General features: G+C 45.8%; 1 protein-coding gene across 1 annotated transcript in view; it reads left to right on the forward strand.

The window, feature by feature from the left end:
- The window catches only part of WSCD2 (WSC domain containing 2), a 100,462-nt gene that overhangs the window by 39,509 nt on the left and 37,841 nt on the right, over positions 1-23,112 (forward strand). The window contains exon 2 of the mRNA XM_016160003.2: positions 12,982-13,917. Within this exon, the coding sequence (XP_016015489.1) occupies positions 13,536-13,917 (382 nt within the window). The 5' untranslated portion in view covers positions 12,982-13,535. The remainder of the gene's footprint in view (positions 1-12,981; positions 13,918-23,112) is intronic.

Below are 23,112 nucleotides of genomic sequence, written 5' to 3' on the forward strand. Positions count from 1 at the left end.
TCCATCTAAATTTAAAGACATCATGACAGCAACGACCTAATAATGTTGGGGCTGGTGAGGCTTTTTTTTTTTTTTTTTTTTTTTTAGAAATGTCACAAATAAGATGAGGGGTAAGGTGCTGCCTCCAGTTCTAACTTCTTCCCAGTCCACCCTGCCTGGTTCTGTGCCTGCCAGTCCTGTGGGATGGGGCAATAATAGTAAGGCACACCTACTGGTACCAGATGCCTGTGGGGAACCTTGAGAAGGGGCAGCTTTGTGCCCATTTTACGAGTCAGGAAAAAAGAGGCTCAGACAGTGGACGTGCTCTCCCGAGGTCTTATATTATGAAGTCACAGAGCCAAGCTACAACTCAGATGACTCCAACACATTCCAGAACCCATATGCCTCCCGCCAGGCCATGGCTGCCTGCGTCGATTCAAACATGAAGTTAATAAATCGCTCTGATTATGTTGAGGCCCAGAAGTGTGCCTGGCCCCGTGCTGACCCTCTCAACAGCCAGGCAGTGGGTACCATCATTCTCATCCTATTTTGCAGATGAGGAACCTGAGGTTTAGGGTAAGTGGCTTCCTCATCTTCTCAATGTTAGTATTGAAGCCATATTCCAACCCAAGTCTAATAGACATCAAAGTTCATGCTCTCTGCATCTCTTTCTTTAAACCACAGCCAACTATGGAAAAAGAAAATACAGATAAACAAAATGAAAAAAAAAAAAAAGTCACTCCTGGACCCACCATACAAGAAGGACCATGTCTTTGCGTACCTTGGTGCACTTCTGCCCTGCTCTTTTTCTCTGCTGAAGGGAGGTTCTTTCTCCGCTAAAGTGGCCCCTGGCCACTGACCCTTGGCATTCTATAATTGCCGAGCAATTTAGAGATGACTTGAAATATATAATTCATGGGCACATCTTTTATCCTGGTCACTGGAAGGCATTCTAACATGAGATCATACAGTAGAATCTTACGATAAAGCACTAGGATCCAATCTAGAACTGAGCTCTAGAATCAGAGACTAAAACTCGAATCTGGAGTCAGATGGGTCCAAGAGCGGTGTTCTGGTCCACTCTTTTGTGTATTCACAAGAGCAAGGTCTAGAACAAAGTCTAGAGAGGTTTTTCATTGTCATGACTGGGGGCTGATATTGGCATGTGTGGGTAGAAGCCAAGGATGCTGCTTTAACATCTTCTAATGCACAAGATGACCCTCGCCCCATCCCTCTGCCAACAAAGAATTATCCAGTTTGAAATGTCAGGGGTGCTGAGGTTGAGAAACCCTGGTCTAGACTTTCGGTTTATTCTTTTGACAGTACCAGGAGATAAAAAAACACGTTTGGTCAGAATGAAAAGCTTCAGCTCTAGTGTTACATGTCACACTAAACATGTTTCTTGGGCAAGTCACAGAGTCCCCGCTGCTTCTCGCCTGTGAAGCAGGTCGAAAGGTTCCTGCCACATGCTGTCAGTGGGGATGGACGGACAAGGATGGGTGCCTATGTGTATGTGCTGTGTGGGAAGGTGGCAGGCCTGGAGATATTCATGTTCACACGTGTGTGTCTCTGTTGGCATATGTATACATGCCATCTTCTAGGTGGTATTCAGATGGTGAGCCAAGAAGGGGCTTAAACTTAGTCAGTTTCTGTCAGTGGTTGCTGTCGTGGGAGGGGACATCTCTGGTTGGATGCCAGCAGAACTCCTTGGGCCACTGAAGCACATGGTGAACATACCACAGAGTTCTAAGGACCCCTGTGCCTTCTAGAAGGGGCTCATTTCCCTCATTTCCAGCTGAGGGGCCTCAAGAAGGGCCTCAGCTTATTGAACAGGCTCCTTGGAGAAAGGTTCCCTGGGCATGGAGGCCCTCAAATCACCCCCACTAGCCCCACAGAGGAGGTGATGTCACATGGAGGTTATGATTAAGGTTCTAGAGTCAGACAGGCCTGAGTCTGAGCCCTGCTCTGCCACTCGCCAACTCTGACTTCTGGCAAGCCAGCTGACCTCCCCCACCTCAACTGCCTCATCGGTAACATGAGAATCAAACCAGGCTGCCAAGTACAGCCACTGGAGAGAGTTGATGACACAGTGGAAATGGAAGGAACAGGCACACAGTAGGTGTGCAATAAATAGTAGTTTATCCATCTTCCTTCCTTCCCAGAGAGGGTGCCAAGGCTTAAGACTGAGGTCCAGAGGCCTGGGTCTGGGTAGAGTCACTGCATGACCATGAGGAGTCTCTTTACCTTCCCCTTTTTTGGGGCCTCAGTTTCCCCATCTGTCCGTGAGGAAGTTGGCCTGTGGATGGTGAAGGGGCCTCCCTCCAGCTCTGATGGGCTTTCTCTTAGTCTGCTCTGAGTCAGTTGCAGGGGTTGGCGGCCCCTCCAAGGACACTGAGTGCTCTGTGAACTTGAACTTGTACAGAGACACCGCCCCCCACCCCACCCCCACCCCCCGCTGCCACACACACACATTGGCATGGAAAAAAAGACTAGGCTTGGGTTATTTGGGGTTGGGGACAGTGGTTCTTGCTAGGGGAAATTCCTGGTGGAAAATTCCTCTCTGGAGAAGAGTTGCTAATGGGAGCCGTCACTGTTCCTAAATTAGAGTTTACTCTGCCATGGCCAGTTGGAGCCAGCATATGGCAATTCGCTTGTGGTAGGTTCAGGTGGGGGAGGTAGGTCTGGCAGTGGGGGGTGTATGCACTGGGAAGAAACCTGCAGGCCTGTTTCTGGAACCAGCTTGGCCCTGGTCTGGCTGTGTGACCCTGGGTTACTCTTTTAGCCTCTCTGAACCCCAGGTTTCTCTTCTGTAAAATAGCAGACTTGTATTAGCCTTTTTCTGAGGGCCCTGTGAACTCTTCAATTCTATGGTATAATAATGATAATAATATAATAATAATAATAATAATAATAATCAATTCTATGGTATAATAATATAATAACAACAGCAACAACAATGACAAAAGCTAAAGCTAAAACTTACTGAACACTTATTTAAGTCCTGGTCCATGTGAGGCATTTCACACAGATCGGGATTATTTCACTTGAGTTTCTCTGATCTCATTTTCCCCTGCTGTAAAAGGAGGTTCTTTTGCTAGGTAATGGATCTCCAGGCTTCCTTCCAGCTCTTTGTCACTTGGTCTAAGGAAGTTACTGAGACACCAGAACATGGTCTTTGAGGATGGACAGGTCAACCTCCATGGCCCTAAGCCCTATGATGTCCACCATCAGCCTCCATTGCTGATAAAGATCAAGGTCGGCCAATCTTTCTATAAAGGGCCAGATAGTAAATATTTTAGACTTTGCGGGCCAGACGCAGGCTGTTGCTGTGCTGCTATACCTTATCTTTGTTCTTCTTCCTAACACTTTAAAAATACAGAAGCCACTCTTAGCTCTAGGGCCTACAAAAACAAGCTGCAGGCCAGTTTGGTCAAGGTCGTAGATGATAGCGATGAAAGTTGCCAACCGCTGATAGTGATGAAAGTTGTCACCTCATCTTAGTGCTCAGCATCCTTTGCAATGTCAGGTTGAGCCCTGAGCCTGCCCTTCCTGCTAGATTTTTTTCCCCTGAGCCTCACCCAGAAATTAATTCTAGAACCGCCACTGAACCTGCCAAGGGCCTGGACCTTGGTCTATTCTCAGCCCTTTCAATCAACAAACATTTCTCAAACCCAGCTCAGCCTCTGAGAGCCACCGAGTCATGCTATAGCCCACTGGGACAGGAAGGGTCCTTAGTGGCCTCCTTTTCCACCTCCTCGATGTACACAGAAGGAAAGAGCCCTGAGCAAAATCCATGGGCCCCTGCAGGATGGAGTCCCCCTGATGCTTTAGTTCCTGTGAGTTACAGTTGAAAGACTTTACGCATTTCCTTTGATATGGGCATGCAGTGAGGAAGGGGAAGGGGAAGTATGTAGCATGAAAAAGTAAGAATATGTAGCACAAAAGGCCTGCTGGCAGTTCCCAGCCTTTAATCCATAGGTTCCCTATGGTTTTAGCTATAGGGAATGAATGATTTTATTTTGCGTAGGGCAGCCACTTAAAGACTCTGTTTTTCCTATTTCTCCTTCACCTTATGGGGAATTGGGTTGTTAGCAATCCCAATAGAAATCTTCCTTTGTTCTGAGGGTATCCCCCTGGCCTGGCTGAAGGGCTGATCAGCATATTGCAGTCTTTGAAGGTGGCTTGATTTATCATTTTAATTCTCTTGCTTCCTTCCTATGTGACCTCCATTCCCCAGCCTCCCCTTTCTCTCCACTCTGGCCCTGCCTTCCATTCTGGTTCCTCGGATGTGCTGGGCCCTTTCCTACTTCCCAGTGTGTATTAAGTCCCCTCCATTTAGGATATTTTCGCCCCAGATCTTCCCATGGCTTCCTTCTTCTCATTTTTCAGATCTTAGCTCAAATGCCTGCTCAGTGGGTCCTTCTGTTGACCATCCTACCGAAAGTAGTTCTCCCCTACTCTTCTTCATCATTAAGACTTACGAATTATTTTAATGGACCTACAGTGAGAAATGCGTTTTACATGGTCATCCAGGACGCACACAAACACAACTAAAGCCAAGGTTCACTAAATAATACTACTACTTACTGCCTGTGAGTCAGTACTTCACTTTTTTCCGTTCCCTTCCCTTTCCTTCCATCCCATTCTGTCCCCTCCCTCCTCCCTTCCCTGCCTGTTCTCTGCCACCCCCCTGAAGGCCTGCCCCTGTGGGTAAACATTCTGCCCAGAACCGGCAGAGCTATCCATTATCTCCCCCCAGACAATTAGCAATGTATGAAGAAACACTATGCAAATGCGCACTTATTGACCCACGACACAGCAGCTCCTGGAGGAGGAGGATGACTTCAGATGGCTTAATCATAGGGATTTGGGGCCTTTCTTTAGAAGTCCCTCTTGGAAGGAAAGTGATCTGAGTTCAAAGAAGGACTGCCAGCTGCCTAACAGGGAAGACCCGTGGATTGGGTGACCTGCGCCTTGGGCCTCGTTTGTCAAACCACTGGACAAGGGAAATTGTCATTTTACCCCTTCATGTCCCCTTCAACACTCCTCTCCCTTCCTGCAATTCAGTCCCTTGCCCCCAGCCCAGAGCTTGGATGGTTTATTGACATCTAGTCCAGTAGGTTCCTCTCGAGTATATAATTACCGCTTTTATTTTTTAAAGTAGACTTTTCTTTTTAGAGCAGTTTTAGGTTCACAGCAAAATTGAGCAGGGAGTACAGAAATTTCTCATAGACCCTCTGCCCCCAACTACACACAGCCTCCCCAGCTATTAACATTCCCCTAACTAGAGTGGCCCTTTTGTTATAATTGATGAGCCTACATTGACATATCATTATTACACCAAGTCCATGGTTTACATTAGGGTTCACTCGGTATAATTCAATGAGTTTGGACAAATGTCTAATGATATGTATCCACCATCATAGTTTCATACAGAATAGTTTCACTGCCCTAAAAATCCCCTGTGCTCCCCCACTCATCCTGCCCTCCCCTCTCACCCCTGGCAACCACGGATCTTTTTACTACCTCCAAAGTTGTATCTTTTCTGGAATATCATATAGTTGGAATTATACAGTTTGTAGCTTTTTCAGATTGGCTTCTTTCAATTAGTAATATGCATTTAAGGTTCTCCCATGTCTTTTAATGGCTTGATAGATCATTTCTTTTTAGTGCTGGATAATATTCCATTGTCTGGCTGTTCCACAGTTTATTTACTCATTCACCTACTGAAGGACATCTTGGTTACTTCCAAGTTTCGGCAATTATGAATAAAGCTGCTATAAACATCCATGTGCAGATTTTTGTGTGGACATAAGCATTCAACTGCTTTGGGCAAATACCAAGGAGCGTGATTTTTGGATCATATGGTAAGAGTATGTTTAGTTTTGTATGGTTGCCCTTTGAAGATTAACTGTAGCTAACTCTTCGTGAGTCCCTGCTGTATACCCAGCACCATGATAAGAAAAGTACACTTTTTTTTTTTTTTATTCAATGTTACCTGTAACCCTGGAAGGCTTTCCGTGAGTCAGGAACCCAAGGCTTTCTCAGCATCTCTGTCTTGGAGTCTCTCCTTGCTCATTTGCTTTCTTTTTCTTGCCTTTGCAGGCTAACTTTTGCTGTGATAGGAGATCCTAAGGTTAAATGTCCCTAGTCAAAATGTCCAGCAGAGATCAGAATGTCTTAATCTCAATTCCATATTCCAGAGGGTAAGAATTAGTTGGCCAATTTCACATCTGATTCCACCTATGGTCCACCAGCAATGTCAGTGGGCAGGTTTATGTGGTATAAACATGGCCACTGGGACCTACCCCTGTGAGCAGAGGTTGAAGGGTCATTCGCTAGATGAACCCCCCAAAATATATCTTCCACTTGTACCTTGGGAGGTCTCTAATCATCACAACTCATCACGACTCCATCTGTTATTGAGATGAAGTCTGGGTAAGTGGTATTGTCATGAGAAGGAAGGAGATGGTTTGTTTAGTTGGCCAAAGTTGGGGCATAGAATGACCATCTATTGAGAAACTGTTATGTCATGCTTAGCAAAGTGAAAGCTCTAGAGCCAGACTATTTGGGTTCCAATTCTGCTCTACCATGCCTAGCTGTGTGACTTTGCACAAGTGACTTAACTTTTCTGAACCTCGGTTATTTCATCTGAAAAATGGGGCTAACAAATGAGCCCTTTCATATAGGATTGTTGTAAGGATTAAAGAAGTTAATATCTAGAACAGTACCTGACTCAGAGTAGGTGCTCAATAAATACTGGTGCACATGCTATTATTATGGTGCTATATATTTTAAATACATTAGCTTACTTAATCCTCATACCTTCCCAACAAAGCAGGGTGGATCGGTCCTATTTTGTAGATGAGTGAACTAAGTCTTAGGCCACTTGCTGAAGATCACACAGCCACCATGCGGCTGAGGCAGGTTCAAATTAGGAATATCTAACATCAGATCTGACCCCTTTCCATGTTTCTTCCTGGAAGTCATTTCCACTAAGCCTGATTCCCTGCAGTAAGTGACAATGGCCATAAAATTTGAGTAAGAGGCACTGAAGTCATTACCCAGGGAAACAAAATTTTAATATTTATTTATAATGGGCACCATATGCTCCCTCTGATTTTTTTTTTTATTTAATTACATCATGGCAGATGGCTGGGTGTTAAAGGCCATTTAGCTAATGGCACTTTGCCTTCTCATTTATATTCCCGAGTTTTGGAAAGATGAGTGAAAACGGATGTGGATGGTGAGCACTGGGTGGTGGCGGGTAGGTTCCTGACCTAGGAACGGAGAGAAGATGGTTTGGGGGACTCTTCATGGGAGGTGTGTGAGGGTGCAGGAGGTAGTGCATCCCGTGATTAGGAACCTGGAGCAAGGTTTTCCCTGTGGACACACACATATATGCAAAATTTTAGGCATAGTAATCCCATGTTTTTGACCCAAGAATTAAGTCTATATGTGCCCATTGCAGCTTTACACAGAGTGGCCAAACCTGGGAAAACAACACAATATGTTCCTCATGGGCACAATGGACTCATTACATTATGGCACACCTGTGAGTGGAAATGTGTATCCTGGAGGTGGTCCACACACCATACAGGATAAGGGAGCCTTCGTATGGCATTTGGAAGTTAACTCTATAGATGGGGGACATACAGCATCTGTTACAGATCTACCAGGCTGGCAACAGTGAAAAAGGCTGACAACATTAAGTGTCGATGTGTATTTAGAGCAACAGGAATGTTTCTACACTCCTGAAGGGAGTTATAGCCACTTTGGAAAACAAGTCAGCATTTCGGGGTAGTCATGAGATGCTCACACCCTAAGACCTAGCAATTTTTCCCTTACAGTGATTCTTGTACACATGTATCAGGAGACAGGTATGCATGTTTACAGCAACTAATGAAGGGATTCCATTTTTGCCCAAGCTATATGAGCTGAGAACTGACGATGAAGAAACTGTAAAGGAAAATGGGATCCTTATCCCAGAAAAAAAGGGGTGCTGGGCAGGCAAAACCACATCTAATCTCTACAAATTCTTATAGTAAGAGGTAACATTGAGGTGACATTTGCATATATTAATTCATGTAGTCATCACAACAATCCAATAAGTGCTATTATTTCCCCCATTCTATGGATGAGGAAACAGACACAGAGAAGTTAATAGCCACCGCCAAGGGTTCTAGTGAAGATTAAATGGCGCAATGGAAATAAGGTGCCCAGCATAGTGCTCAGTGGCTTCTGATATTTTTGTCATTAGACCAAGATTAAAATTTCACCTCTGACATGGGCTTCCAGTGTCTTGGAGATCCCCAGCTGGGTCGCCTACCTAGAACTGTGAAAAAATCAAAACTTCACAAACTCACTTTCTCAGCAGCTGTTTCTTGGCCAAGCTTGGATCGTCAGCAGATCAGCTGGTCCAAGGGCTTGGGGGCCTGTACAGGGAGGGCCTGCCCCCTGTCCAGCCTCTTGGGCTTCCAGCCAGATCTACCTGACCCTGAAATCTGAAAAAAGCACTATGACCTCCTCCAGGGGAAGGAGCCTCAGAGCAGTCTACACCTTCTGCTTTTCCTTCCCGCAGGGTGGCTCTGCCCACCAGTCATTTTCTTGGCAGCTCAACACCAGAGGTTCATTGTGGTGCTAAAAATAGGCTGTGTTTAGACACCAGGAGGCTCCGCCTGGAAACCTGGACCACAGGAACCGAATGTTGCCATTCCTGCAAAGGGGTCCCTTCGGCCTCATTTTGTGGAAACTCACACTAGCCCTGGGAGGGAGGGAGGGAGGTAGGGTAGGCATCATCTGCCACATTCAACAGATGGGGAAACTGAGACTTATCGGAGTTTCACATTAAATGAAGAGGTATGAAACAACGACAGGCAGCCTTAGCAAGGATCTGCTCCAGCATTATGGATCCTCCAGGGGCTTGCTGAAGGCCAGCTCGAGTCCCCTGCCCGAGGTCGTAGTTCACAATCTGTAGTTGGGGGAGAACCATCACACCTGCCTCTCGGGTTGCCAGGAGGGAGGAATTTGTGAAAATGTGTTTGTAAAACCTTTCAGTACAGTGCATGACCTATCGTAGGTGCTCAACCAGTGGCAGTTAACTTCATTTCCTGTTCTCTTTGGGGTATAATTTCTGCCAGGAGAGAGACAAAGAGAGGTGGAGACATGTGTGGGGAGAGAATGATGGATGGAGTTCTCTTGGGGGAGGTGAGATGGTGACTCAACAGGGATCCAGAACCTCAGGACCACCCAGAGCTGAGTAATGCAGGAGGCCACCTCCCCAGAGCCTCGAATGTATCGTTCTCTGACGCTGTCACCACATGTTCTGGCACATGACATGGAGCCATGCTTGTAGGTCTAAGCCCCGGTGGCAAGGCCAGTCCCCTGATTCTTTTCACTCATTTCCTCCACCAGTATTTCTTGGGGGACCTACCATGTACCACACGCAGGAGCTAACGTGCTAAGAGAGTAGATACAGTCCCACCCCTGAGGTCCAGGTCCCTCCAGGTAAGTGCCCCACCTGCTAGCACTGGCAGGATGGTGCGGGAGGCTCAAGTTGGCACCCCCTCCCCAGGAGGAGCCCACCTCCTCACAGTCCCTTTCTGGGAGGCCCCCTTTGCTCCCCATGCTACCAAAGCCTCAGTCTCTTTCTGTTCCCTGCCAGCTCCTAATGAGCTCATTATCCTCTTAAAACCCATTTGGCACCCACTTAGAGAAGAAATGTGTTGAAATAGGAAAGAATAAGAAGGGAACAACAAAAAAAAGGACTAGGCCCAGAAATATCCTCAGAGAGACAAAAAACCATGAGGAATATACCACAGCTCAAATATTTACCGTCTCCACAGCAGCAATGTGCTGCTGCAGCAAATGGCTTTAAGTCCTATTCTCCTGTGCTCATGAGAGGAGCAGGGGTGGACACTTTTCTTCAGCACCTACTTTGCACTGGACATTCCCTGAAATTTCACTTCAATCCTCCCAGCAATATGTTTTGAGGGGTATCAAGATTCTTCTGTCCACTTTATAAGGGAGGACCCTCAGTCGGTGGGAAGATGTGTCTTGCCCCAGTCACACAGCTGGTGGGTGGAAGAGGCTGGATTTGAACCCAGGTCAGCCTGCCTCCAGAGTCCATACTCTTGCCTGCATATGCCTCTGGAAGGACTGGTGTCCCCCTGCCCATCCCTATGAGGATTACCAGTCTTTCTCATCCTGGCCCGGCTGCAAAAGCATCTGGCACGTGTGTAATCGACAGGACATTAACTGGGACACCACCTACTGCTCAGAGGTTTTCAAGCTAATCAGAGACTGGTCTTTCTAAAGTGTCAGTGTGACCATGAAACTTCCATGGATTCCTACACACGCCGTTAGAGCCCAGGGCAGATTCCTGAGCTTGGCATTCAAGGCCCCCCACAATCCGTCCCCTTCCCACTGCTTAACTGTATTCCCGCCATGCCCTGAGCTCCTTTGCTCCCACCAACCCAGTGACCTGCCCTTTGTGTATGTTGTTCTTCCTTCCTAGGGTATCCTCCTGCTGTCTCTTCACCCCAAAGATCTGACTCCTTTTGTGAGACTGCTAATTCAAAGACCCTCCCTGGGGAAGCTCTCTCTGATCCCCCCAGGCAGTGTCAGACCCTCACACCTCTGGGATCCCATATTCTAGGACTTCTCACCCCAGAGTCTGTAAACTCTCTGACATCACAAGCCCAAATCTGGGAGCTTATGTGCAAGGGTTCTGTCCTGACTATACATCTGTAGTTTTCATCAGATTTTCGAAGGGATACAAGACCAAACTAGAAGCATTGTTAGGAGTAAACCATGTGGTCCTGGGTTCAGTAGTCTGGAGTTCACAACCCGGCTGCTACTTACCAGCTGTGTGGCCCCCAGACAAGTTACTTAACCTCTCTGAGCCTCATTCCTTTCTTCTGTAAAAGATATGGATCTCCCTCATAGAACTGTTACGAGGATTAAAACAGAGTATTATATGTTTAGAGTAGTGTCTGGCACATAGTAAGTGCTCAATGAACATGAGTTATTAATATTAATTTCTGTTCCATATCTTATACATATATCTACTACTGATTTATCACTGTCTCTCTAGTATAGTGATTGTTTAAATTGCTCTCTCCTCAGTAGACTCTGGACTCTCTGAAAGCAAGGACTCTGAATTATTTATTTCTGCATCCCAAGCACACACAGAATAGGCAAGCAACACATGTTTTTAAATGAATGAAAAAATGGGTAGATGAATGGATAGGTGGAGGTTTAGATGGATGAATGGGCTGCTACAGTTCATATGAATATATAGATGGATGGATGGATGCAATGGATGAATGGATGGATGGATGAATAAATTAATGATGGATGGGTGGAGGGGTACATAGATTGATGGATGGATTAAGGAATCGATGAGTAAGTGGATAGATTGTGGTTTAATGACTGAATGGATAGGTGGACTCATGAATGGATTAAAGGATAATGGATTGATGGATGGATCGATGAATGAATGAATAGTTCAACCCCACAAGGGCATGGATTTTTGGCTGTTTTGTTCACCAATCTGTTCCAAGTGTCTAGAACAATAACTGGTGCATAGTAGGTGTTCTTGAATGAATGGGAAGGCATATAAAGGACTGGCGGAAGCTACCATGAACCACAGTTAAACTCCTATGCCGCAATCTGGATTAGGAGGGGCTGTCATCATTCAAATCACCCATTGACTGACAATTGAAGCCTATGCATTGACCAAGATTGTCATGAGTCCCCCTGCTGGTAGTGATGTGAAACAGCATTAGCCAAATTGAGTTTTCCTTCTGTTTTCTAATTTACATTCCATTTTCCTCCTGGCTGATGATCCTGAACATTTACTCATAAAGCAGTAGTTCTCAGACCTTTATGCTCATTACCATCACCTGAAGGCACTTTGTGACACTTGCTGGTTTCCCCCTCTACCAGAGATGCTGGTTGGAGAGGTCAGGAATCTTTAACTCAGCTTCCAGGTGATTCTGAAACGAATGCTTCTCAGACCACACTCTGGAGGACGCTGTCAAAGGGTGAGCCACTGCTGGTTACTGGGAGGCAGTGGAGATGGGCTGCTGCTGCTTCAGGGGCCATCTCTGAATTCCCGAGTCATGTCCAGACCATGTGGGAAAACGGCAGTGATTAAGAGCTGGGGTTTTGTGTTTTGACCATTCTGGGTTCAAATCCCAATAATACCACTCACTGGTGGACGCTACTGTGTAGTCTCAGTTTTACTATCTGTAAAATGGGACAACATAGGAATGAGGTGGAGAATAAATGAGGTTATGTATGCAGAAACACAGGAATGAGAGGGAAAATAAATTAGATAATGTACGCAGATGGCACAAAGTGGGGCATGCCATAGAAACTCCATAAATACTGAGTGGATGAATAACCCTGTTTTCCTTCCTTTTCCTTTTTGTCCTTGGATAGAGGAAAGGGGCTATGGATTTGATCTCTCCCACTAGAATGTGAGCCTTGTGAGAAAAGGAACTTTGTCTCTCTCATTCATAGCTTTATCTACAGCAAGCACCCAGGACAGTGCCTACTGCATAATAGGTGCCCACTAAATTTTTGTAAAAAAAAAAAAAATGAGTTTGCTCTGTTTTAATATCAGCCAGGTCCAGCAGACAGTTCGGCGAGGATCTAGAAAGTACTTTTTGGACTTCAGATAAATCAAGAATCAGCATATATTGGCAGTGTGTAGGAAGTATGGGGGCATAAGAACCTGTGCTTGTCAAAACAAAGCCTGTCCCCAAACCAAGACCAAGTGGGACACAGGCCCCCAAATTCCCATGTGGTTTAAAGGAAAAATCAGGTGTCTGGAAGACCCAGGACTGGGCTTCTGTCTACCGCTGCTGGGTGCTTTGGGCCATTGGTGCCCTCCCCTCTCTGGACTCTGCATTGCCCCTTGAGAATGTTCAAGGACTTTCATGTTCTGGCCTCTGTGTGGAGGCTTCTTATGCTGGTGTCTGTGCTGTTTTGCAGGTGGCAGCCCTGAGCCCTAGATGCTTGACCAGATGGAAACCCACCGGCTTCCATTTCCACGGCATGGACACTCCAAGCTTGGTTCCCAACAGGGGAAGAGGCCAGAAATGGCCTCAGTGAAATAATCCAGCCTGGACAGGCCCGAGGAGCTGAGGAAGGGCGAGAAGTGCACTGTGGTTGCCAGTGACCCCTAGAATCTTCCTCTGATTGCTATTTTCAAAGTTCTTTGGAAACTCTCTGAGGCTAAGAGCAAGATGTAGGAAAATGGGACCAACTCCTGGGTGTCCTGATCTTCAAAACTCCTTTCATGGCCCAAAGAAGCTCACTTTGACCACAAGAGAGCGGGTGAGCTCAATCCTTCATTCTCTTGGCCTCTGCCAAGTGCTGGACTTGCCCTCCTGGTCTGGTCTTGGCAATCACCTTGGCAAAGGGGATAAGACTGAAGACCCCCAGGGGTTCCATCCCTAAAGGAAGCTTGGGAAAGGAAGCCCTCTCTCCCCTCCCCAAACCCCACCCAGCCAAGCCCCAGCGAGCCAGTCCGGAATGATCCCGCTATGGCCAAGCTCTGGTTCAAATTCCAGCGGTACTTCCGCCGGAAACCTGTGCGTTTCTTTACCTTTCTGGTGCTTTACCTGACGGCCGGGAGCCTAGTCTTCCTTCACTCTGGCTTTGTGGGCCAGCTGGCTGTCTCCCAGAACCAAGCCAACCCTGCCGCAGGGGCCCCGGCTGAAGTCGCTGAGCTGCCCTTCCTGGGTGACTTGCATCTGGGCAGAGGCTTCCGGGACATGGGCGAAGCCACGAGCATTGCTCGCAGGTACGGACCCTGGTTCAAGGGCAAGGATGGGAACGAGAGAACCAAGCTGGGAGACTATGGAGGAGGAGCCTGGAGCCGAGCCCTCAAGGGGAGGGTTGTCCGGGAGAAGGAGGAGGAGCGAGGTAAGAGGAGTGAGCATTTGGGCATGGAGGGTGGCTGAGGAGAAGGGAGGGGAGATGATGATAATAAAATAACAGCCACCAGTTTTCAATGTTTAATGTGAAGCAGCTGTCAAATAGTTATAGCTATAGATCTACAGTACGTTTCATTATCACCCCTAATTCACAGAGGAGAAAATTGAAGCTCAGAGGGATTAAGTAGGTTGCCCAAGGTCACGCATCTTGCAAACAGCCAAGCATGGATTTGAGCCCTGCGTCTGTCAGAGTTCAAAGTCTGACCCTCCCCTGCTGCCTTTTCCAGTCCTTGTTAAATGCACAGGAAAATAAAAACAGCTAGCATCTATCGAGCACTTACTATGTTCCAGGTACTGTCCTAAGCATTTTACATGTATTGAATTATTACCTCAACTCTCTGCAGAAGGCACTATTATTCTCATTTTAAAGAAGAGGAAACTGAGGTATCAAGAGCCCAAGATTGCATAGTAAGTGGCGGACCTTCTGCTCCACCACATCGCCTCTCGGCCTACCTTGCTGGTCCCCTTGGCGATGGCACTTGGGGAACATCATTGCTCTGGGCATATTTTGTTGCATTCCCTTAATCTTTCAGAGTCAAAAAGGGCTTTTCTCTGTGAGTGTGTTACCTTACTTGATTTTCGCTACACTCCGTGGACTTGAGCAAGGAGTGTGATGCTGGGCCCAGAAACAGAGGCTTGAAGAAGTGAAGACACTTGCCCAAGGCCACACAGCTGGTAAGTAAGTGGCAGTGCTGGAGCTCAAATTAGATCCAACTATTCTGAATGCTTGGCTCTAGGACTGCCTCCCAGAGTCTGCTGACATCTGCGCATAGGACCAGCATGCTGGGGAGGACTCCTCAACCCCTGCAACTCATGAGATTTACACGAGTGGACATTTAGAGAGTGGGGGTCATATGTTTTGGGAGGACCTACCAATCAAGACAGAAGGAAAACCTCCTGAGCCTTGGTGTCCCCTGCCACATGTCACACTTCCGTTGCAATTCAACCATGGAAAACCCCTTCTCCCACCGTGGAGGACAGCAGGATTAATGGAGGGGACTCATTCTGGGGAGCATCTTCCCCTCCTTCAACCTTGTCCCACGCCTAGCTTAGGAGGCATCCAAAAGGCCCTGCCCTCCCCTCCGCAGGGATCTCGTAGATGTCTGTGTCTCCAAGAACCCAGTGTTCATAGAAGGTGATGAAGAGGTGGGAAGTGGCAGAACAGATTAGGGTACTCGGGGCCCAGGTAAGGGGCTTGACCTCGTCTTGCCTCAGTTTTGCCATCTGTAAAATGGGAATAATGACTCCTCCCCTCCAGGCTTCTCCTCAGAATTCAATAGGACAATGGTTATGAAAATGATCTGAAAATCCCCGTGGCTCTACCCTGGGAAGGGACCCCATCTCGCGGGCACAGGTGATGTCTAAGGTGCTACCCTAATAGAGAAATCATGATGTGGCTTCTCTTTTCCTCCTTTCCACTTACCAAGCTCCAACTCGCCACAGCCTTCCAAACCCCACCTGGTACCTTGCAAGCCCCAAGGTCTGTCACAAGTCTGAATCTTAGGATATGTTCCCATCACACTTAGGATAAATTCCAGAGTCCCTATCATGGCCTGTCTTTCTAACCTCATCTTGTAACACTCCATACCCGTCTCACCACACCCTGCCCCTCTGTTTTTCTTGCCATTCGTTGAACACATCAAGCCCCTTCCAACCTCAGAACCTTTGTATAGTCAGTCTTTTTCATCTTGGATGCTCTTCCCCTAGATCTTTGCATGGCTCCCTTCCTCCCTCCCTTCAGGTCCTCAGTCAAACCTTGCCTTCTTATAGAGGCCTTTCTGAACTGTCCTAACTAAGTACTCCACTTACCTGGTCACAACCACATCTCCCAGTTATATTTTTGTCACAACACTTCTCCCTATCTGAAAGCATCTCATTTACATGTTTGCTACCTTGTCTATAATCTGCCTCCCCTATTAGACCGTCAGGTCTATGAGGGCAGGGATGTTGCCTATCCCAAATCTGTCAGAACCTGGGACAGCACCTGGCACCAATGTGATACTCAAAACCTACTTGTTGAATGAGTGACCATCCTTCTGCCAGGGGCACCTTCCAAGGGTTAGCACTACTTTTCTTCCAGGTCTCACCTTGGCTCACCTGCAGGAAATCATCCCCAGCCCCTGTCCAGGCATGATCAAATGCTCCTCCTCTGTGCTTCTTGCCATGGCCTTTATATGAATGGTCATTGCCTGTGCTCGTCAAGGTCCCCTGATAGAATATAAATCCTTCTAGCACAATTGATGCGACAACAATAATAACACTCCCGCCATTTGTTATGAGAATAAAATGCCACTGCCACTACTAGTAGTAATTATTACCATTTCTTGAGCACTTACTTCATGCCAGTCACTCTCTGTTTGCTTTTCACATATTAATTAAATGTAATGATATATGTGAAATGCTCATCACATCTCTGGCTCATAATAATAAGTTCACTTAGTAGTTGCTGTTTTATTAGTAGTAGTAATAATAGCTAATACCTATTGAATGGTCATTATGGCCTAGACCATGTCATAGTGTTTCATTGCCTTATTTAATAATCACAAGAACTCAAAAAGTTAGAGACTATTGTTATCCTATTTCACAGGTGGGAAAAATTAAAACTCAGAAGTCACTTATCCCAGGTTACATGAGTAAGTAATAAGTGGAGGAACTGAGGTTTGAAACAAGGTCTATTTAATTCCAAGGCTTGTGAGCCTCCTATACTATGCTAACTGCCCCCACCCTCGTTCCTGGAAATCTGATATATTTTATAAAAAGTAAAGAGAGAAGGAAGAGAAAATAAAGAACCCAGAGCTCCAAGCTCTCAACAGGCAGCCTTTGGAATCAGGCAGCATTATTGCAATGGACGAATCCAGCCTTTCCTCGATTAACTTATTCAGAGTTCTACAAGGAAAGACAACATATTAGATTAACACTAATAAAAACAAGACGCTTCTCTAACTTGACGCTAAACATTTGGTTTTCCTCTGAAGCTGGTGAGGACACTATTTGATGTGGTGATGCTGAGGCAGGCCTTTAAAGGATTCTGAGTGTATCACGGCACAGGAAGGGAAGGGTGGAGCTGCTCCCAGGCTGGGCTGGGGCCAGGCAGAAAGTCTAACATTCTGGGTGGAGCTGGCACCTGCCCTCTGTCATCTTGCTGGGTCCTTTACCTGCCCTGGCCTTTCGAGAACCTGTGCCTTGAGCAGCCAAATCAGGGTTCAACTTCCGGTTCTGCAACTTGCTGATTATGCAGCCTCGGGCAGGTCACTTCGCCTCTCTGAGCCTCGGTTTCCTCTTGGGAGAAAAAAGTACCTAATGTTAGATGACTATTGTGATGATTATATAAGTTAAATTGATTGTGTGCCTTCTGAGTGCCAGGCACTGTCCTGAACATTTTCATCTATTACACCACATAATCTTCATAGCAGCTCAATATTAACTTACAGGCTGGAAATTGAGGCACAGAGAGGTTAAGTAAGTAGTCTGAATTTATCAAGCTGGAGAACGGGGTAAACCAGTGTTTAAACCCAGGTAGTCTGAGTCTTACACCTGAACCTTAACCACTACGTCACCTCATTTATCAATGCTCAGGAAGTGCTCAGCACAAAGTCGGGCACGGAGGAAGCACTAATATTGCCAGCTATTATTAGTAATATTGTCATTCTGTGGGAGAATACAGAGGAGCACAGAGGTGATGTGACTTGCCTGAGGTGACACAGCTAGACGGAAGCAGAGACAGAAGCTAAATCCAGTTTGATTTTCAAAGCCTGTGCTGTTTCCATTTTCCCCAGAATTATAAAGGGGCATGGGCTGGCATGAAGAAAGGCATGAGGAGATTGGTGTGCATTTTCTGAAGGGACAGCAGAGTACCCACTCCCTATCTCCTCCAGCTTCAGATGTGATCTCTGCAGGTTAGTGAGGATCTGGTCTGTGTCAGGGACTGTTTATCCATACTCTTTTTTCAGCTTCCTATGAGGTAAGAATTTGAGCCTCTTTCATAGATGAAGAAACATAGACTCAGAGAGGTTAAGTAACTTGCCCGATGTCACATAGCAGCTAAGAGGCAGAGCAGACTCCAACCCTATGCTGTCTGATTCTAAAGCCCTTATTCTTAGTCACTGAGCTACACAATTCCCAACTCTAATCATTTACTCATTCATTCATTCATTCCATATTTACGGCATACTTACTATGTCCCCCACCCTGTGCTGGGAGGTAAAAACAGAGGAATGATTCAAGCAATTTTCTCCTCTGAGGAATATTCATAGCCCCCTGGAGGAAGACAGGCAAGTAAAAAGATACATTCTTTTTTCAAAAAATACCTCTTTTTCTGATTATCAAAGTCATACATGCTTATTGTAGAGAATTAGAATACATAGAAAATGAGAAAGAGGAAAATAAAAACAGCCCAGAGTCCTACCATCCAACAAAGGGACAGTCGACACATCAGTGTATAAGTTTCTTGTTTTTTTCCTTTGTGTGTTTTATTTCCAAGGTATATATTTTATATATGTAGCATTGTATACAGCTTTCTTATTATAAAAATTTTTAATTTTGTTAAAAATTCTTCGACAAAGAGTCTAAATTATTTCTAATTTTAAAAAGTAATGGACAGTACCTGGAAAATTGTTTAGAAAAATGTTATGGTGTGGTGAGCCAGGGGACTCTGGGATCCCAAAGGAAAGATCCCATTTAGTCATGGGGGTGCACCATGGCTGCCTTCCTGGGGGAGGAGATAGCTGAGCTGAGTCTGTAGGATCCGTGGGCCTTGCCTAAAGTGAAAATTGCATCCCGTCATCCCCAGGGAACCCTAGATATGAGCCGGAAATTCCATTCCCTGCACAAGGAAACCTCGACAGTACTGAAGTTGTCATCTTGAAGGACCACCTTCTAGAATGGCAGGGAATCCTCAGCAGGAAAATAACTATTTCTTGAGTCTCTACGCCTAGCCCTGGGCAAGGCCCAATGCAGGGATGCACCTTACTTACAATCAATCTTAGCAATACACTTTGTATTAGTTTCCTAGAGCTGCCATAAAAAAAAAAGTACCATAAACTGGGTGGCTTAAAACAACAGAAATTTGTTATCTCACAGTTCTGGAGTTCAGAAGCCCCAAAGCAGGACAGTGGCAGGGGCCTGCACTCTAAAGCCTCTAAGGGAGAATCAGTTTCACGCCCTTCTCCTAGCTTCCTGCGTCGCCAGCAACCCCTGGTGTTCCTTAGCTTGCGGCTGCATGACTCCAGTCTCTGCCTCTGTTTTCACACGGTGTTCTGCCTGTGTCTCAGACAGCCATCTTCTTACACAACACCCGTCATATTGGTTTGGGACCCCCCCACACACACACACACACTCTAATACGACCTCATCTTAACAAATTACATCCGCAAAACCCTATTTTCAAATAAGATTACATCCTGAGCTACTGGGCTTAGGATTTCCAACATATCTTTTTTGTGTAGGGGGGTACATATTCAATCCCTAACACCCTGTTTTTATTCCCACTCTCTGGGCAGGAGAACAGTATTTCCAAGAGCCTGAGTAATAGTGGAAGGCTACAGCTGTGTCAGAATTCAAACCCAGGTCTGATTGACTCCAAATCTATCCTTCCAGTACACTCTACTGCGTCCTGTTTGTGAGGCTACTTATATGGTCAATAGGAGGAATACAAATTAGTTATGTTTAGCTACCCATTTAACAAATTACTTTTATTAAAGAGAGTGAACTTTCTTGAAAAGGAAGATTAATTGAAGCAAAAAAAAAAAAAAAGGAAAGAAAAAAGTAGCATCAGGAGGGCCTTTTTCCAGATGCCCATGCTCTGCTGGGCTCTCCCCTCCCTGGTATCTGTGCTTGAGATAAAGAGCCCAACTGGGGAGACTTTGCCACTTCAGCAATATTTGGATGGCTATGGAGATGAGCTGGTAGATTGTGTGGACTAAGCCAGGATGGAGATCCCCTCCTCCCAAGTCGAGACTCCGTGTGATGCCTGAAAATGGGTCATTTTGGAGTAGATAGGGCTGGGCATGGATTTGCTCTAGACCTTCACAACTGGATAGACTCAAGCAACTTGATTACCATCATATTAGTCAAAGGATGAAAACCCACCTTGAACCAACTTGAGCTAAAGAAGAAAATGTATTTCATCTCATCACCCAACTACAGAGGGGCTGGATTTTTAAATGAATGACTTGTGCCCTTCTCTCTCTATCATCTCTGCTTGTCTCTGCCTTAGCTTGGTTCTCCTGCATGGAATTACTTGGGTGCCAAGGATGGTGGCTGTTGGTATCTCTGGGCTTACAGAATGCCAATGTCATCACCCAAGGGAAACGAATTTCTTCCTCCCAGCTTTAATCTATAAGAATCCAAAGAATGGATTCTTATACAGATGTGTCCTTCCCCAGAGCAATAAATTACCAGCCAGTGGGAGGGGCAATAATGATTGGCCCTGCCAATGCTAGTGTCTTCCCAAGGTCAGGGAAGGTTAGGTCTGTTAATAGAAAAATAGGAAGAGGGGTGCTCTGAAGGCACAAACAGTATATTACAGTCCACCCCTTCATACTATAGTGGACATGCCTGTGATATACACTCTCACTCCTGTTAATTTGGTTCTTAAAAAATCTCATTTAACACAATCCACTTTCCCACTTATAGCCAAATGCAGCTACCCTCATCCTAAGTGAGACTGCCCAAAATCATAATACATCCAACTCCAAGCCTAGTGTATCTGAGGTATGAACATCCCTCCCCATCAGGTGTCAGTATGGCTCTTTATGAACCTGAAGCTTGTGGGCCAGAAGAAAGTAAAACCTCCCTAAATGTAAAATGGTCGGAGGATAGACCTGAGCTTGCGTTTTAAGTGAGACACAGCTGTAGGAACTTGGGGACATTACAAAGCTTCTAAGTACACTTAGGAAAGGGTAACATGAATGGTTACCCATCAGAACACATACCCTATGCCAGAACAAAAATTAATCTGTAAGGCAAATAAATGTAATAGTCACTAGGATTGGTTTCCTCATCCATAAACTGGGTGAATAAGAAGGGTAGGAGGGTTGAATTTTAAAAAATTAGGCATGACCCCTAGTAGACAGCACATAAGAGGTGGTCGAAATATAAGAATTTTAGTCCTCTCCATCTCTTTCTGTCTCTCCATCTCTCTCTCTCTCTCTCTCTCTCTCTCTCTCTCTCTCTCTCTCTCTCTCTCTCTCACACACACACACACACACACACACACACGTATATAATCTGTTGATCTAACAACAAACACCTCATGCTGTCAAAATAACCTTTTCTTCCCTTCCTCCCTCTCTCCTCGGCTCTCCTTCCTTCCCTCCCTCCCTCCCTCCCTCCCTCCCTCCCTCTCTCTCTCTCTCTCTCTCTCTCTCTCTCTCTCTCTCTCCTATCCTCCTTTTCCTCCCTCCTGCTCCCTCATTCTCTTACTGCCATCCCAAAGTTCATTATTGGATGCTGTCCTATAGTGAGCTATTGAGCTGTAGTTGATGTGAAACCTTCACCAATATGGCCCATGGATGTTCTCTCTCCCAGCTCAGGTGTGAACAGTATCCGTGCCCCAGGACACAGGGCGTGATTCCATCTGTGACAGGAGGGACATAACGTTGTTGAAGAAGCACAATGACAAAACGTGAGCTTCTCCAGAGCTGTCACCATCTGATGTGCCTGCTCCTGGGAGGCAATGTTTCTTTTAAAAATGGACTGTTCTTAGTAGACCAAATCACTTCTGTCTCATACACGAAATTCAAGGTGATGGAGGTCAAGGCACATCTCCAGAAGGGCTGACAAATCTTGCATTTAGCAGGGCAGCATTATGGGGCACAATGTCATGAGCCTGCATCCTCTGCTAGACCCTGCTCTATACCACAAGTGAGGAGGGAAAGAAACCCACAATTCAAATAGACAGCAGCCTAGCCAGAGGACGTGATCAAGTGGCATTTGCCTCAAGCATTCCCTGTGTGAGCTGTTTCATGCCAAGGGCTGGCTGGATCCTCAGTCCAACCTTCAGTTACTTCCAAGTGGAATAGGGGAAAGAGTGCTGGTTTGGGGTCCCCTAGACCTGGATTTAAGTCTTTGTTCTGCCATCAGCTGCCACTTCACCTTTCTGAGCCTCTCTGTTCAGTCACCTAAGAACAGAGTGTGAGCATCCCAGTGCATTGCACTTCACGTGGGTCATCGCCGAGATCTCCAGAGTTAAGAAGCAGCAAGCAGTAGTTCAGAACATAGGCCAGATTGCCTGGGTCCAACCCTGGCTCCATGCGTATGCTGTGTGTCGTTGGACAAGTGACTTAACCTCTTTGGGCCTCAGTTTCCTCTTCTGTATAAAAGGTCAATAATAGGACTTATCGCATAGGATTGTAGTAAAGATTCGATATTTAAAGCACTTGGCAAAGCTCATGTCCAAGTGAATAATAATTTTAAGAATATATGGGGAAAAAACTTTATAAACTATAAAGTGCCATCATTGTGTGTGAGAATTGCTATTTACCATGAGGTACAAAAATATATTTACTACTTTAAAAAAGCAAAGTGTATGGTTTAAAATTGGATAGTCGTTTTACATAATTTAAAATTTTTCTTAAATGGAAATACTCACCTTGGCCCACACAGCACCGTGAATGACCAGTTTCTTACTCCACTCATCTGACTTTGTGCCTGCTCTATGCAAGACACGTTGGTAGAAGCATTCGCACAAATCATTTCATTTTAAATACCTTACTGGGTTGGTATTTTCACACGCACCATGAAGAAAATTAGGTCTCACAGAGGTAGACCAATCAGTGCTAGAATGTAACAAAAGTGTGATGAACACCCAGACATGGAGATATCCAAGTCCATCGTTCCTCCCAAGAAAAAGTAAATATCTTAAGGCATCTTGTAGAAATGATAACGTGCTACCAAATGTCAGACTCTTGAGAGCTGTGTTAATATGAGTCTCATCTGCTTGGTGCTTAGAGAATGAGCTTGGCTTGGGTTTTGCATGCCCAGTTGTTGACAGTAGAGCCCAGGGTTTTCACCTTAACCCTGGCCACAGAAGCGTCCCCTCCTCTGCTCAGTTGGCCTCCAGGACCCACAGCCTAACCCACTGAACTCCACTGCCCTTATGGAGTTTTGCCAATGCATATGACTT

This window comes from Rousettus aegyptiacus, unplaced genomic scaffold (genome assembly GCF_014176215.1).
Source record: "Rousettus aegyptiacus isolate mRouAeg1 unplaced genomic scaffold, mRouAeg1.p scaffold_m13_p_5, whole genome shotgun sequence".
Lineage (NCBI taxonomy): Eukaryota > Metazoa > Chordata > Mammalia > Chiroptera > Pteropodidae > Rousettus > Rousettus aegyptiacus.